General features: G+C 36.3%; 1 protein-coding gene across 1 annotated transcript; it reads right to left on the bottom strand.

Moving 5' to 3' along the window:
- Nucleotides 1-4235: 4235 nt before the first annotated feature.
- Nucleotides 4236-6318, bottom strand: LOC123307674. The gene is made up of 3 exons (XM_044890076.1): nucleotides 6288-6318; nucleotides 5950-6208; nucleotides 4236-5834 (listed from the first exon to the last, which is right to left on the bottom strand). The coding sequence occupies exons 2-3, from the start codon at nucleotides 6187-6189 to the stop codon at nucleotides 5100-5102; spliced, it is 975 nt and encodes a 324-aa protein (XP_044746011.1). The 5' UTR covers nucleotides 6190-6208; nucleotides 6288-6318; the 3' UTR covers nucleotides 4236-5099.
- Nucleotides 6319-17474: the final 11156 nt, after the last annotated feature.

Consider the following 17474-nt stretch of genomic DNA (forward strand, 5'->3'; position numbering starts at 1 on the left):
TGTCCCACTACTGAAAGTATCACTTTCCACACTCATTGACGTTTGGAAAGTAGAATTTTTCCGAATGCGTGCGGAAAAGAAACCCCGCTGTTCCTTTTCCGCACTGAACGTCAGAAATTTTCGCAATGTCAAGATTAACATTCTCGGTTGAAAAGAAAAATGCTGTTCGTAACAAGTTTGGAAAGCGATACTTTCCGAAGGAAACTGTAAGTCAAGCAGTCGAGTGCGGAAAAGTTTCCGAGTGAGATGTTTAAGGGTTGTTTTCAGGAATGATGCTCAAAGAATATTCATTATATATGAAAGGAATTCATATCTGTCATTATTAGGTTCAAAAGTCTGTTCCATTTTTTCTTCCGCGTCTTCGTTTGCGAGATACAGGGTATCTTGTTAATTATGGTCGCTAAAAATAATGAAAAATAACTTTGCAATTTAAACTTGAAAACCTAGTTGTCCAATTTTGTTGAAATTAATAATCTTGTTAATTATCACTACTCATTTTTCCAAATACAAGAAATTTACAATGCGTTTATAAATTGTTTTCGATCATAAAATGCTAGTTTTCTCTAAAACGAGCAATGAACCAGGAGTCCTTTTTCATGTAAAACACATTGGCGCATCATAATTAGTTGTGCAAATGCAAATTGGTCCAGTGGTGCAAAAGCTTTGTGTAAATTCAATATCTCTGCCGCTGACACGTCTAATAACATAGAGTGTAGTGCAAAAAAGTAGTTTTTTATTAGTGACAATGTGTGTACAAAACCTCAATTCTGTAATTCAAACAGTTCCTGAGATATTAGCAAAAAACTAAAGAAAAATATAATATACATTTTCAACTCCCTGTATCTCAGAAACGAAGACCCGGAAGAAAAAATGGAAAAGAAAAATAAATGTTAACTTTCTTGAGAAACTACAGTTCTGTTGATACACTTATTTTGGAATAGCCTATATAAAGGGCGTGGCATAATTAATTGATAATGTGGTATAGAGGACGTTGTGCGCTTCAGAGTAATAAGTTTTAGTTAAGTAAATGTCCCTCGGTTTTCCAGATATTCGACATTTTCGAAAATTCAAAAAACTTAAACCCTTTGCCACTCTTTTTGTTGGCAAGACTCGAAATAATGAATTTTCTCAATCTGTTTTTTGGAAAGTATTCCTGGAGAGATGCGCTATCGAATGTAAATCACGATGCTCGGGGCGCATCCAAAGTTTTTTCAAACAAAGATCCAACTCAAATTTCTTGTTTCCCTTTTTTTTTCTTCTAAATTTAATCTTGCGTGTTAAGAGGGGTCACCGCCGTTTTAGTGGTAAGTTCAAAAAAAGAGAATGAATATCTTACGTCAGAAACCACTAATTTTTATGGGGTTTTCATTATAATTCAATTCAATCAATTCGTCACCTCGGAAAGTCAGAAATTTTTGTATTCGTCAAACGGAAAAAAAATTAAAAAAAATGTTTCATTGAAGAACAAATATTCATTCATGTCTCGAAAGCCATTGGCTACAATTCGTATCATGGTGAAATTGAAAAAAGAAGAAAGAGGAAACTATTTTCATATAAGTAACTTTTACTTATCCTTCAAGTGTTCCGGCAACACCCCACATTCTGGTAGTCTTTCCCCCTTTACGGATAGCGAGAAAGTCCCGTGGCATAAACTCCTCTCAAGAAAAATATGGTTACATGCCATAAAAAAAAACATGCCTGTTTCAGTGAGATGCCAAAATGGTATAAGTCACTGTATTTTCAGCATTTGATACAAAATAAATTTTTATTACTTGCAATGAGTTTTTAAGTGAATTTCAAGAATTAGTAAATCTTAGCTAAGATTAAATTCCTATCCCAAATGACTTTTTTTGCTTGAATTAACTTCATTACTCTAGACTATTTTGAAAATATTGATTTCATAACTGTGGAGTTCAATCATGAAATGAAAGAGAGAATAATAACAATTTAAATAATAATAAGTCTCATTTCATTGAATTAAATTCCAAGAAAAGTGTTCAAAGTAGCCACCATGGGCTCTAATACATGCTCTACACCTTCTAATGAATGACATGCTTTATTGTGCTTGCATGTCTCATTTCAGAGCAGTTAAAATTCCCTACAGTACTGAAATTGATAATATTCCAAATTTTGTTTCGTATAGGGTGAGTTTCGACCATGTTCGGTCTTCCAAAAGATGATTTTTCCGTTCTTCAGTCGTTCGAGGAACGTTACAGGAACCTTATATTAGGGAATCATCTCCAATAGATATATCAGCGGTTATTCATTAGAAAATAGGCAAAAAACGAGAAAGAAATGAAAAAAGTCCTGACAATTTGTCAATGCTATACCATTTCGTAACCTCAATGAAATAGGCATGTTTTTTCTTACTCTGACACTCACGAACGCTCTCAGAAATATCTCGAAAGCCGAGGGACTTTAACTGAACATAAAACACATACACCTACATACACCTTCCCGCAGGTAGGTACCATATTATCCGTTCATTACGCTACACCCTGTATGTATATGCTCATCTTCATAATTTTGAATTCAATATTGAAAGAAAAAATAGTGAATTTTTAACGAAATTCGTTAGCAGAACTGGAAATTGTTTGAAAAACTTATAAACCGAAGGAAAATGCATATTTTTCAGGTTTCTATGATTTCTGCTTATACCATATCGAATCAGATGAAAAAAAATTGAGTTGTTTTTTGTGGAACTGCATGAAAATAAGTGTTTTGAACGCAATTCTTGAAAACGTATAACCAAAAGTCACGACACATTGGTAGAGTACATCTACTGCATACAATTCGCGTTGTTTTTTTCATTATTTTTCCTATCAACATAGGGGAGAGACACAAGATAGGTTTTGCTAAATATTGACCTTATTTATTGAACAAACCAAAATGTGATTGTCACTAATAGAAATTGAGGTTGATCATAAGTTTCTATGGTAGAACATACATTATAAACCAAAAAATAATACAAAAAATTGTTGTTGAAAGAAGAAAAGAGAGTTGTCTGATTGTTGATCATACAAGTTCCACGTGATAAATTTAATTGTAGATTATTATCGCATGGTGACTCCTTATTCAGTTTAGCTTCAGGATATAAAATTGGTAGATCAACAGTTTCCCTAGTAATCGAGGAAACTACAAAAACTTTATGGAGTATATTAAATGGCTTAGTAATGAAGCCTTTGACTTTAGAAGACTTCCACAAAATTGCTGAACAATTTGAAGATTGGTGGAATTTTCCCCACACTTTAAGTGCAATAGATAGCATACATATAGCTATTCAGTGTCCTCCAAATTCAGTATCAGACCTAAAATTCACAGAGATATTGATGTTAATGTGTATCATCTTCAAATTGTTTCTTTTCTTAAAATGTTGCTCGTTATCTAATATTTTTACATTAGAAAAATCAAGTTTGTGTTCATCTTCGAAATAATGGGAACACGAAGCTGTCTTTTCACTATTCTTAATGTCCCTAATATCATATTTGTGCTGTTTAATTCTACTCTGTAAATGTTGTCTGGTTTGGCCTACATATATCTTATCACAGTCTAGACAAGAAAAAATAAATTTTTCACCTTCATATTTTTTATAAATTCACCTTTCAACTTTGAGAGTGATACAAAAGGAGCCAAATTTGTTTATGTTTTCGATAATTGTTTTCGATAAATAAAAAAACATTTCAAAAATATGATTTTAATTAAACTATTAATTCTTCATTCCCAATTGCAATTAAAAATATTTTCACCTTCTTTGCTTTTCTTTCATATCTGTTATTTTCTTCAACTCACAAGCAACAGCCCGACAGAAAACGTCATCCTCATCTTCCGTAGGAGCCTGTGATCTTATATCTTTCATCTCCTTTAACGTATTTAATACTTCCATATCTATGTCCTCAGAAATTTTTCTTTTCTTTCCATAACTCCTTGACTGACATCTTTCGAGCAGCTTGGTGAAGATATAGCAATAGAGGGAGATAACTCAGGCCAACCGAAACAATGGTCCTGGCTATCTACTTCCACAGTTTCAATGAAATTTTCTATTAAAAGGTTACTGGTTTTTCTTGCCTTTACATGAGGATTAAGGAAACTCATGGCTTCAAACCACTTTCAAGAGCTTGGCTCCTCCTGACTCTGCCCACTTTTTGTGTTATACTCATGGATTTTGTTCTCCTTGACGAATCTTGCTCTTAACGTCCTCCACCGAGTTTTCATTTCTTCAACTACAAAAAAAATTTAAGTATTAAAAATTGAAGAATTTTCATTCCTAATTGCAATTAAAAATATTTTCACCTTTCTTCTTTGCTTTTCTTTCATATCTGTTATTTTCTTCAACTCACAAGCAACAGCCCGACAGAAAACGTCATCCTCATCTTCCGTAGGAGCCTGTGATCTTAAATCTTTCATCTCCTTTAAAGTATTTAATACTTCCATGTCTATGTCCTCAAAAATTTTTCTTTTCTTTCCATAACTCCTTGAAGGAGTACTGACATCTTTCGAGCAGCTTGGTATAGATATAACAATAGAGGAAGATAATTCAGGCCCACCGAAACAATGGTCCTGGCTATCTACATCGTCAACATCCTTACATGTACACCAATAATTAACCTTCGCTTCCTTCACTTCGGGTGAAATATCTTCCTAAGAGCTCAGGCATAATTACTTCACGGTGAAATTTCAGCGCGATTTGGGAATTTTGGTTCCAAAACTCCAAATCTGGAAATATCCTTTCTTTAAAAAAGAAGGATGGAGACCAAATTACAAAATCACAATGATTTAAATCACAAATAAATATTTGCATTTGTACCTGATAATAGTAGGTGTGATCTTTTTTCAAATTTATGGTATTATCATGCCTCAGTTCTATGCAACTGTTTTTACTTCTCGCATATTCCTTTATATCCTTTGTGCCTTTGGTATGAAGAAGATAAGGACACTTCACCTTCAACCCTCCTCCCAAACAGCATTCACATCTTACGAGTCTGTCTGGAGATGCTCCCAATTGTGGCCACTTTGAACTCACAAATATGCCTACATCTGTTACACTGAAATGCTCGTGTTTTTCTTCCATCTGCTTCTGATACTCTCCCACAGCAACATTTTCATGGCGCAATCCCCAATGCGGCTTTTGATGTAAATGATGCATTTACTGGGTAGCATATGCTCTTGATCAGAGATAATGATGGGGATTCTTTATTAGTTCTGTAGACAGCTTTGAATTTTGATGCTGTTATGCGTCCTGCTCTTTGTACATGCCAATTGTTGCACGCATGTTGGCCACGAGTATGTTGCTCAATCAACAAAACTTCTTCAGCAGTCAAAGATAAACTGATTGCTTTAAATATTTCCATCAATTCAGTGTATTTTTCGGAGATGTATGTCTCATCGAAAATATTGAAAAGATTTGGTAATGTCACCTCTACAGCTTTATTTAACTTGCTAGCAAATGGCTCCACTATCCTCATGACACTAGCAGTCTGACCTATGTCCTCAATTCTTTTCAATAGATTTGTGATATCTTCTGTTTCCATTGGGGGTACAGATATATCCCTAGGTATAGGACCAGCCATTGCTCCAAAGTCCATTTCCGAAATTGGGATAATCGGCACTACCGTAGCAAGTGATGGCATGGGCCATAAAGCAGCCACATCGGTACATGAGACTGTACTTTTATTTCTAAAAGCATACTCAGCAGCAAATAATAAAGCACCAATGTGACTACACACTTCACTGTTACCTGCCATACATGAGCAGTGGCCATTTGAAATTGACCCATCTTTCGTAATAATACACCATGCCTCAAGTGGTTTAGCATTGGCTCTTTGTGAATGCTTCACCTAAAAAAGATAATATTAAAGTTAGTAATAGAAAACAGATCAAAAACATCATTATAATAACTTATATATGTATTGTAAACAGGATATTTATACAGTTATAATCATAAAAACTTACCTTTCCAACCATAACATAAAAATTATTCATAATCCTTGTTCCTACTTTCAGGACAAAACCTGCTGAAAAGTACTTATGGGCATCAAGGGTTTTGTAAGCTTTCATTTGTTCATTGGTGTAGAAACTATGTGTTAAAACGATATATGAAAAGATATCAGGGAAACTGACTGGTGGAATGCCATCAACACTATAATCCATTTCAGAAGTCTTAAATGTGAATGGGTCCACGTTGTTTATCATTGCTAACTTCAATATATACCTACAAAGAAATTAGGATTTATGTAAATTGTACTCGTTAACAGAGTAAGAATAAAATTCAAGAGAATGTTCATATTCACCTTTGACCAAGGTCTGGGTTTTCCTGCAATACCTTTATTAAGTAAGCATTAAGTGCATGTTGAAACGCTGTAGATTTAACAGTTTTAACACTGAAGAAGAATAAATAATAACTAAAATTACTAACAGAAGTATTAAAACTACCTGCACGTTGCTTGAAAACTCAGTTCAGAATGAAACACAAATCTTTGCTTGCCAACTAACCGCCATATTGGAAGTTGAAAAGTCACGTGGTCTGGATTCCCTAATAGAGGGAGATAATTCAGGCCCACCGAAACAATGGTCCTGGCTATCTACTGCCACAGTTTCAATGGCGTTTTCTATTAAAAGGTTACTGGAAGTGGTTTTTCTTGCCTTTACATGAGGATTAAGGAAACTCATGGCTTCAAACCACTCTCAAGAGCTTGGCTCCTCCTGACTCTGCCCACTTTTTGTGTTATACTCATGGATTTTGTCCTCCTTGACGAATCTTGCTCTTAACGTCCTCCATCGAGTTTTCACTTCTTCAACTACAAAAAAAATTAAGTATTAAAAATTGAAGAATTTTCATTCCTAATTGCAATTAAAAATATTTTCACCTTTCTTCTTTGCTTTTCTTTCATATCTGTTATTTTCTTCAACTCACAAGCAACAGCCCGACAGAAAACGTCATCCTCATCTTCCGTAGGAGCCTGTGATCTTAAATCTTTCATCTCCTTTAAAGTATTTAATACTTCCATATCTATGTCCTCAGAAATTTTTCTTTTCTTTCCATAACTCCTTGAAGGGGTACTGACATCTTTCGAGCAGCTTGGTAAAGATATAGCAAAAGAGGGAGATAATTCAGGCCCACCGAAATAATGGTCCTGGCTATCTACTTCCACAGTTTCAATGGCATTTTCTGAATGGTTACTGGAAGTGGTTTTTCTTGCCTTTACATGAGGATTAAGGAAACTCATGGCTTCAAACCACTCTCAAGAGCTTGGCTCCTCCTGACTCTGCCCACTTTTTGTGTTATACTCATGGATTTTGTTCTCCTTGACGAATCTTTCTCTAAACGTCCTCCATCGAGTTTTAACTTCTTCAACTACAAAAAAAAATAAGTTTTAAAAATTGAAGAATTTTCATTCCCAATTGCAATCAAATTATTTTCACCTTTCTTCTTTGCTTTTCTTTCACATCTGTTATTTTCTTCAACTCACCAGCAACAGCCCGACAGAAAACGTCATCCTCATCTTCTGTAGGAGCCTGTGATCTTATATCTTTCATCTCCTTTAAAGTATTTGATACTTCCATATCTATGTCCTCAGAAATTTATCTTTTCTTTCCATAACTCCTCGAAGGGGTACTGACATCTTTCGAGCAGCTTGGTAAAGATATAGCATTAGAGGGTGATAATTCAGGCCCACCGAAACAATGGTCCTGGCTATCTACTTCCACAGTTTCAATGGCATTTTCTATTAAAAGGTTACTGGAAGTGATTTTTCTTGCAGCATTCTTCTAGAATGCTTAATTATAGCCTTTTCCTGTATATCTTTCAGGAGCAGAATCTCAGTAATTCCAATATTATTCTTTTCTGCCCATTGCAATCCCAACGTAAAATATTTTATTTCGTCGACGTGTTTGATTTTGTTAGGGTTGATATCGACTTTTCCATCACTCTGGTCCTATCATCTATAGTCTCATGCTCAAGATCGCCATCTATGACTTCTTCAGTATCTTCAACCCATTGGTTTATTTCAACATTCGAATGAAATGTTTGAAATGTCATGATAGTCATGACTTATTTGCTGCATATTCTCTGTAATAGGTTAACCCTGCGTTGCCCACGGGTTCCAAAACAGCATCGTTACTCGCAGGTGAACATTATGCTCACTTAAACTTTTTATGCCATATTTGCGTGAAAAAATTATCATTGGAAAAATAAATTAAATTTGGCTACTAAAAAAATATTTTATCATCAAAATTAAAAGAATTTTGGTACAGAATGGAACAGAACATTAACACAAAATCTAAATAAGCAGGCCGAAATTTTGAGACTATTTAAACCTACAGTAAACTAATTTTAAACTTAAAAACTGACACTGAAGAAAACGTTTTATGAAAGCATTGGACAATATGGCTCAATTCTGCAAATTTGCAGTTATTATATCGAATGTCATACTTCAGAAGTGCACAACCCACCCTTAGCGTGAAATGCCCTTTCAGGATCTTTGTCGAACACCGTATAGATTAGATGAATTCCCGATTTCTGGTGCAGGAGTTCTTCCCGACTTCCATGATTATCGAGGTACTCCCAATGTGCCAACTATATTTGCTCACATAATATGCCTATGAAATCTCCTCCATCTGCATCTCCACAAGGTAAAGTAAATCTACTCATGATATTATACAGGATGCTGGGTTTTATCTCCAAATATAGTATTTTTTTTTAACTTCTTCCCGACTATGATTATCGAAATACCTACTCCCAATTGGATTTGTTCAAAGATGGCTGCGAAATCTGAGAAGACAAGGTAACACTTTTCTGAGCACTAATGGTTTCTGTGACCATGTCGAACATTGATATCCATTGATTGTTCGGCGATGACCCATTCTTCATTGCTCAACATCTCAACATGATCATCGCTACTAGATGAAGAATTCATCATTGCCACCGTAGATATTAATGCATTCTTCATTGATAACAAACGTCTTATCATATCGTAGGTGGAATTCCATCTTGTGGGTACGTCATTTTTCAACTTCAAAATTGGAAGCCCCAACCGTTCCCGCATTTCCTTCAACTTTACCAGAGCAGGGCTACTTTTGTGGAAATACCGAACAATAGCTTTGATTTTGTCCACCACAACCTGCACCTCTTTTTCCTTCATACCAGATTGAGTAATCAGGTTTAGCGAATGTGCGAAGCAACCCCAATGAAGCGAACCACATGTTCTCACTCCCAGCTTCATATTGGAGGCATTATCTGTGACGATAGCTGCAATTTTGTTGTCGATTTTCCATCTGGATACAGTCTGCTTTGTTTTTTTCACAGATATTTTCCCCCGTATGTCTGTTTGTGTATGATTCACACCCCAAAAAATCGGAGAATAAAAAAGTTCTATCAGTATCTTCAACAATATAATGGGCAGTTATTCCAAAAAAAATCATTATTTCTCTATTTCTCCAGTCCACCCATCTATAGTCGGGCATATAGCCGAAGCTCAAGCTAGTCGCGACTCCACAACGTCGACAGTGTCTTGATAAATTGTTGGTATTAGAAAATGCGACACAGTTTTCCTAGTCGGTAAATTTTTACCACGATTCAATAATTTCACTAGTTTTTTGAATTCTTCAACCTCCACTAAACTAAAAGCACCGTCCCTATCCCAGATTCGGAATCGGTAGCAACAGAGTTCACAATGTGGTCCCTGACCAGCTCGTGACTAAATAATAATTTTAATATAAGATAAAAAAGGGTGCCATGACACTTTAGACACCAGTGAAACAACATTTCCTGACATTTGTTTATTCACAATTCACACACACATATATACTTGGCCAAGTTCAAATAAAGTCTACTGAAAGTAAAAATTCAAGCATGAGTCTTAACTACTTCGATTAAGAGATGACTGACAAGAAATGGTATCTCAAAGGCATACAAAAACTTATCTTAATTAATGATGATTCGGTCTGTTCGCTCCTTTCAAGGTTGAGCTTCTCATTGTTGTTCGGTCAATTTATGGGTCTCCTCAGATCAGAATCTGCAACAATTAATCGGAGGGTTCTGCTACGGTTTCTCAAGGTATTCCCTCAACCGAGTCGCATATGAAAGGTGCATGAGAGCTTTAATTCTTCGCGGTATACTATCAATTGTAAGATTGTACGTTTTGGTGCATTTGTGGATGATGAGTTCATACGTGGGTGATCGTAATCACCTACATAGTTTAAATTAAACGGTGAAGTTTTTCATATGCCGGATTATCCGAGACATCATCAGTAGTGCTAATCGAATAGACTGAGGTTGATGAGTATTCCCATGTGGGAGTGGATTGTGCAGATGTTTGCGGAAGAACAGGTGTGCTTGCTGAAGACCACGCAGAGTGTGTGGAATTACTCGAGTGCAGAGGTGAGGGTGCATAGGCAATGATCCTAGCTACACACTTCTTTTCGGAAGGTCCTGTATTGCGTTGAGGTCATATCTTCTACGTCCGGTACTAAACTTAACAAAAATTGTGTCCTAGGATTGTCGTGGTTTGATCCCTTCTGAGTCTTTGATTTGATGTAATTTATGACGACCGCATCAGCATCAGTTGCTGTTTTCTTTCTTTTATTGGAGGGTGCTACTGAAGCTTGTTTCGAGGATCTGATATTCTCGGTATTGATCGTAGATTTGGGGATTCAGATTGTGTCCTATGATGTGTAGAATCCTCACGCGTAGCATCCTGAGTGAGCTCTGTGTCGGATGCGTCGTTGGCCTCCTTGTTATTGTCTATTGTTTCTGGGACGCGTTCTTGGTCTGGTTCACTATACGCATTGTCAGTTTGTGGGGGCGATGGAAGGTTTCCCGACAACATTTAATAAAAATGAATAAAAGGAGTTCAATAATAAAACTCACCTGTACTTTCCATTTCCTGCGCTATGGTCTCCCATGCAGCTTGAACTTTGTTTCTATTACTCTTTCAAATTGTAATTGTACAAGCACGGATGCTTTTCTACAGGTTCCACGAGTTTTGTGTTGAAAAGTTGATCTTCAGGCATCGCTTTTTGCTGCGAATTTTAAATACACAACTCACGCCAACGGAGATTTACAACAAACTGTAGTTACATGCAACCGTGCTAGCGGAGTTGCGTGAAATGCAGTTGCGCAACGTTATGAAATTGTAGTTTCTTAAAACTCAGTGTACTCATCTTTCAATTTTCTTATCAACTGGTTTTACGAAACTTGAGTTTCATCTCTCATGAAACCGGTTTCGTCAGTGTGCAGCCTGCCTTACAATAATTTTATCGAAAACAAATACGACAAAAAAAATCTGATATAATATAACAAAACAGGATGAAAATAGTTATTTTCCTATCAAGTGCGGAAAGTGATACTTGCCCGCACGAAACTGCCGTTGCCCGAACGATGCGAAGCAGAGTTCGGGTAAGCAGTTGAGTGCGGGCAAGACACTTTACGCAAGAGTTAGGAACAATATTTTTTCTACAAGCGCTTGAAATTTATAAATATATCCATTTCACGAAACAGATCATATCTCATTTGATTAATTCATATATAATGACAGACGTAATTCTGCATGTCATTACTATGGGTTACTCATCGTTGACGTTCGGTGCATAGAGACATGATAGAATTTAATTTATTCTATAAGATTTGCGTGCGGGAAAAACCCCTGCTAATCCATTCCCGCACGCAAATGCGTGCGGGAAAGAAATAGCAGGCGTTTTTCCCGCACGTTTTGGGAAAGTGACTCTTTGCAACTTGGAATGCGTGCGGGAAAAAGGTTGAACGCGCACGCTTGTAGAAAAAAATATTTTCTACTGAAACTACAACTATACTATACTACAAAAACAATAATCCTAACTATTCTGAGAAAGTAGCAAGTATCTTCTCAAATGTTTCCAAACAACATTCACAGAGTAACTATCGAATAGGCACTTAAAGCTATTATATACACTGACAGCACAAAACGTGAAGGATCGATGAAACATGGCTGATCTAAATCGAGGCAACATTAGCCTATTCCTATGTCTTACAGACACATCATGAACATCTCGTCGAAAGATAAGCTTATCACGCAAATATGGAGGGTTTGACGAAATCAAAATTTTTTTTAATTGAAACAGCAAGCTGCAATCTGTACAAGCCATCGAGTTTTAACCACTGGAGTTCCTTTATTTTACTAGAGATCCTGGAAAACTTGCGCAAACCGAATAAGAATCTACAACATGCATTTTGAACTTTCTGAAGTCGGTACTTAGTTGTGGAGTCCAAGCAAGGCTAGAACAATATCAAGCCATAATTCAATATAGACAGCACAAGGGACTCACAAAGGTATTTACGTGCGCAAAAACCCAAAATACGCCGATTCCTATATAGATGTCTCAGTGCAAGGTACGACTTCTTTACGAGCAGCGCAACATGCTCAACAAATCTCAGTCTGCAGTCGAAAATGATGCCAAGATTCCTGCAGCTGTTAGCAAACGGAATTCGCTCATCACCAACTTTAAGGATAATCTAATCCGAATAAATTCTAGATCCACTAGAAAAAGCAATGAGACACACTTCGGGATACTCAACTTGAGAATATTGGCACTGGAGTACTCTACTAATCTGGACCAATCTGCATTGATCTTCGTCACCGCTACATCAACATCAGAGGGATGGAAAGGAAGTCGAATCTGGGCATCATCTGCATAAAAGTATATCATCACATACATAACTACCCTATACATATCGGCTACATAAATTAAAAATAGAATAGGTCCCAGGATTGAACCCTGCGGAACAACGGAGGTTACATGGGAATATGTACTCCGGCACCAATACATACAACAATATAATGCAGCACTTAAAAAATAAATGATAAACGGAACAGTATAATGAAATTCTTTGATGAAAGTAATAGGCTGGAAATATTAACAGGTTGACTGCCACAGCGGGTGTATACGACCGCTCACGTTTTTTCCTGAGATGCCTGGCGGTCTTATACGCCCGAGTTATATTTATTAAGGCAGGAAAAGCGTTTTTAAAAAGCTATATTTCGTACAATACGTTTATACAGTGAAAGTTATGTCAGAACTGATTCAATGATGATAAAATTATAATTTATAACCTCGGTACACTTTCTTAGTTCTTGGAAAATGAGACGATGCTGAGATTGCACTTCCTGCGATCTTCCAACGAAGTTCATCGTTCTCGGATATATAACTCCCGCTATGGTGCATCATTCATTTCGACCGCTGTGGCATATGAGCTTATAATACTACCACGAATTTTCAAATATCTTATTCAATGATGTAAAAAAAGGGCTTGCAATTGAAAACATAATTTTCATTGTTGGAAAAAAATAAATTAAAATAGTATTGAAAGAAACATTTCTTATTTCGTGTGAACATCATGGATCCACTCGATACAGTAATGTGGTTGATTTTCACAGGATTCATAGTAGGTGATTACTTTTTTCACTCGATTTTTTGTGATTTCACCTCGCAGTTTTTTAGAGTAACAGCCATGGTGAAAACAATCATTATAAAAGACCTATCATAACTATTTCAGCGAAACTCAAATCTTATCTTAAATGGCATGCAGAACGTTGTGCTCACATTGAAGGGAGACCACAACGCTTCCTCATAATCCTTTTCCGACCAGGATTATTTCTATCAGACAATTTATCTCTTTCCGATATATGTACTTCATTATTACTCAATATCATTAGTAAGCAAATCAAAATTACCCTCATATCGTTAATTTCACTTCCAACAATCTCCTCCGGAGATTACTCAGCCCTAGCCCCCATCTGACGCAAAAAAAAATTAAGAAACCCTTCTTTATACCGGTCATAGTTCCCTCACTATGACTCATTATTAGCGGACCTACTTGTTATTCTACCTATAATCTGTGGACTGGGAAAGGTCGATTATTCCTTTTTCAGGACTGTCAGCCAAAATGTCCTGCCACTACCCAAAAAACCAAAAAACGGACCCTATTCAGGTTGCGGCTCTCCGGGTCAGTGAGAGCCCCTGGAATCTGCGAAAGGCAAGAGTCGATTCAACTCTCCTGACAGGTCAATCTTACATATTTTCCTGTCGCTACCCTAAACCTGTACTCTGACTCCTATCCAATTAGGTTACTCCACATATTAGTGGGACGCCTTATCCGGGTAGACCTCCTTGCAATCCTTTCTGGTTCTCCCCTGTCTTCATCACTGCTCTCTAATTCCATGTCTGAATTATGTGTCTGATACCCCTGTGGTACCAACATAGGATGAAACCTCTTAGTTTTCCCCATTTCCGCATCTGTCTCACAGATGTCCCTAAATCTTTCGTCCCTTCCTAGCAGATCTCCTTCGGAGCACTTTTGCCGAACCTTAGCGACATAAGGTTTCAGGCTATTTACATCGACAATTCGTTCCTCCCAACCACCACATTTTCGTATCCTACAGGTTACCGAATCAAAGACTTCAATTATCCTGTACATTGAGAGCCCGAGAAAGAATTTCCTAGCCCAATATTATATAAGCATATATATCTCGTCAATATTCCTATTTATTACAATACTCCCCCCTTTTCACACAATTGGCACACTGTTACAGAGTCAACTGTTGATATCCTCATATTTGCTAACCTCCCCTGCAACATCCTATTGTGCAACCGCACTAATTCTTCGGCCTTTTCCAAATCCAAATCCTTTTCCTTCAACAATACAATTCCAGTTTCTTTCATGACATCCTTCCTAAGACCAATTTTGAATTGATTTAAAATTAAATCCTTATTTTTCTTCCGTATTCCAGGTTCCTCCTCTTCCTTTGCTCCGGCCAGATCCTCGATCAACAAATTAGCCCCTATTGTGCGCAATCTGGTACAAAATGAGGACACATCCTCGTCCTGTCTTTGAAAACAACGACTCAAGTTCCATTGGTATTCGCCCGGCAATCTATCTGAAGTAAATTTTTGTATAAATCTATTTTTCAAATCAGTATAAGTTAAAGAATTTAGAGTAGGATCCGATTTAAAAAAAATTGTAGGCATCACCCACAAGCTTAAGTTTTAGTAAGATGAGGGTATCTTCCTCACTCCAATCATCTAATTTTGCGCGTAATTCTAATTTATCAAAATATCTATTCACATCTTTACCGGAGAACCCATCAAGGGTGGTCGCGATCATCCCCAACGAATACATGAAAGGGAGTTGTAGAGAACTTTTTGCCGCCACACTAGGGGTGGTGTTACTAGCACTAGCCGCCGGCAACATTTTCGAAACCTAACCTCAATAAAAATTAAATTTGAAAACTATCTTTAAATTCCGCAAAAATACTGAAAATCAAATTTCCCTTTTTCGAAATCCAAATACGCTGGGCACACACGATAGAATTAGTCAAACTCTACACACCAAATAATCTCACTATTCACAATTAAATGAACCTTAAATAGAAACGTCCTGAAAAAAAAATATATCACCAAAAAAAAATGTTATCCTGAACGCAAATAATATAACGAAAAATAAATAACGCCCTGGAAAAAAAATATATTTCAACAGAAAATAATATTCAATAAACAATTCCTGAAAAAAAAATCCTGCAACCCTATCTTGTCCTAAATTTCAAATTATTATGTAAATCGAATCGATTAGGAAAATTGAATCAAACTGACTAAAGATTCCGAATTATTCTGCGGTTCACTTGGTTGAAAACAATTGAATTGAAATAACCAAAATTCCGAAATATTCTGACGTCCAAATTGGAAAAATGAAAATATTTAAGTGAAAGGATTTTATTCTTAATTCCGTGTTCAACTTCTGACAAAACAACACACAAAAAAAAGGTTAATTTTCCATATTCGAGTTAACAAAATTGATCATAATTTAGCAATTTTTTTTTGAAAGAAACAAACTAATTTGCGACTCCGCTTTTTTGTTACAAAAATAACCGATCAATCAACTGCGTTCTAAATCCTACGTATTTGACTCAAAAAAAAAATGTTTTCGAAATATTCACTTCAAAACCATCAAACTACTTCAAATTCAAAATTTTCAATACCACACAGTAATATACAAATAACCTGAAAAAAAAAAATATCTTTCACCATCAGCCAAGAATGCACCCTCAAAAAATAAAATTCTTGCGAAAAATTAAATTTCAATCTTCAATATAATCAACTACTATTAAATCTTCTTAAGCAGCAAATATATTTTCCAGAGGATCTTGATTGAGACTTCTTAATCTTGTTCCCAAAATCTTGCATCCCTTCTTTCTTCTTACAAACATACCACAACTTTTTTGTAGCGTTTATTGTTTGAAGCCATCCAGACTTGAAAGGCATTTGGATCTTTTCTGTTCCATCTGTCGAAACAAAGACACAGCTTTCTACTCTGTGTAATCACCTAGAGCACAGCATGGGGAAATAGTTTTTCTATATATTTTCGCTTTATCACCTCTTGCTCTTGATCCATTGAAAATGTCGAAAAGACAGTCCACATCAAGAACAAATTCTGCTGTGTATGTGGCTTCACTCGGGAATTTTTCAATCCAATCATTGCCTCTATAGCTGCTATAACAGTGTTGCTCAATGTTCGGCAGCAAGAGACCCTCATTTTGAGCATTGGATACCTATCCAGATTAAAATAAACTTTCCTGATTTCCCTCATGGACTGGAACATTCTCATTTTATGACACTGGACAATGTGGCTCAATTTTGCATATTTTCAGTTATCATATTGAATGTCATACTCTAGAAGTGCATTCCTGGTAGACTTCAACAAAAAATCTTCGGGGTTCACATAAAATGGTAATTTGAGTTGCATAACTGTTTAATTGCTGCGCGATTTGTGGGACCTTGATCCTAAACAGTGGCCAAGACTTGCAAACCTATTCCCTGCAATGCAGCAATTATCTCGAACAATAAAAGCTTCCATCTGCAGTTGAAACAGAACCCCTAGTGCAATAAAATGCTATTGGCTGTTTCCACTTCTTGTGGAGACTACTGACCATCAAAACAAGAGTTTGGTGAGCTAAGAGATTTTTACGGCCCAATGATCCCAAATCCACATATCCCACTACTTTATCATATGCTCTGTCCAGAGCTGCTTGTTCTGGCGAACCAATTTCATCGAAAATTACAGTGCAGCACTTTTCAAACTTATCCAACTTGGATATATGTTTCTTGAGTTTTTTTAATAATTCATCATTCACCCAACATCAAAAGGAATATTGTGCAACACCTTTTGTATGGTGCTTCTTGAAAGAAGGGGAATGTACTGTTTTGAGAAATTATATGACTTTGCCCCTTTTTTTAAAAGGGCTGAAGTATACTCTGTGTCCAAGTTGGTCTTTTTTATTGAGCATTCTTAAAAGTGCTTTGAATAAATTGCACTCCTGCCCGATCCAGCTTCCCTTCTAAACCTTTGAGCATTTAAAATTGGGCACATTGATAAACCTGTTTCACTTTGAGTTTTGACTCAAGTAATGACTTACGAAGTTTATGGCTACGTTGTGCCTATGTCCTATTAA

This window comes from Coccinella septempunctata, chromosome 2, assembly GCF_907165205.1.
Source record: "Coccinella septempunctata chromosome 2, icCocSept1.1, whole genome shotgun sequence".
Classification (NCBI taxonomy): domain Eukaryota; kingdom Metazoa; phylum Arthropoda; class Insecta; order Coleoptera; family Coccinellidae; genus Coccinella; species Coccinella septempunctata.

Bases quoted from the DNA above. Each gene is read 5' to 3' on its own strand.
- LOC123307674 (XM_044890076.1), bottom strand. From the start codon at position 6,189: ATGATAAACAACGTGGACCCATTCACATTTAAGACTTCTGAAATGGAT. The intron at 5,835-5,949 runs GTAAGTTTTTAT...TATCTTTTTTAG, and splicing joins TTTATGTTATGGTTGGAAAG to GTGAAGCATTCACAAAGAGC.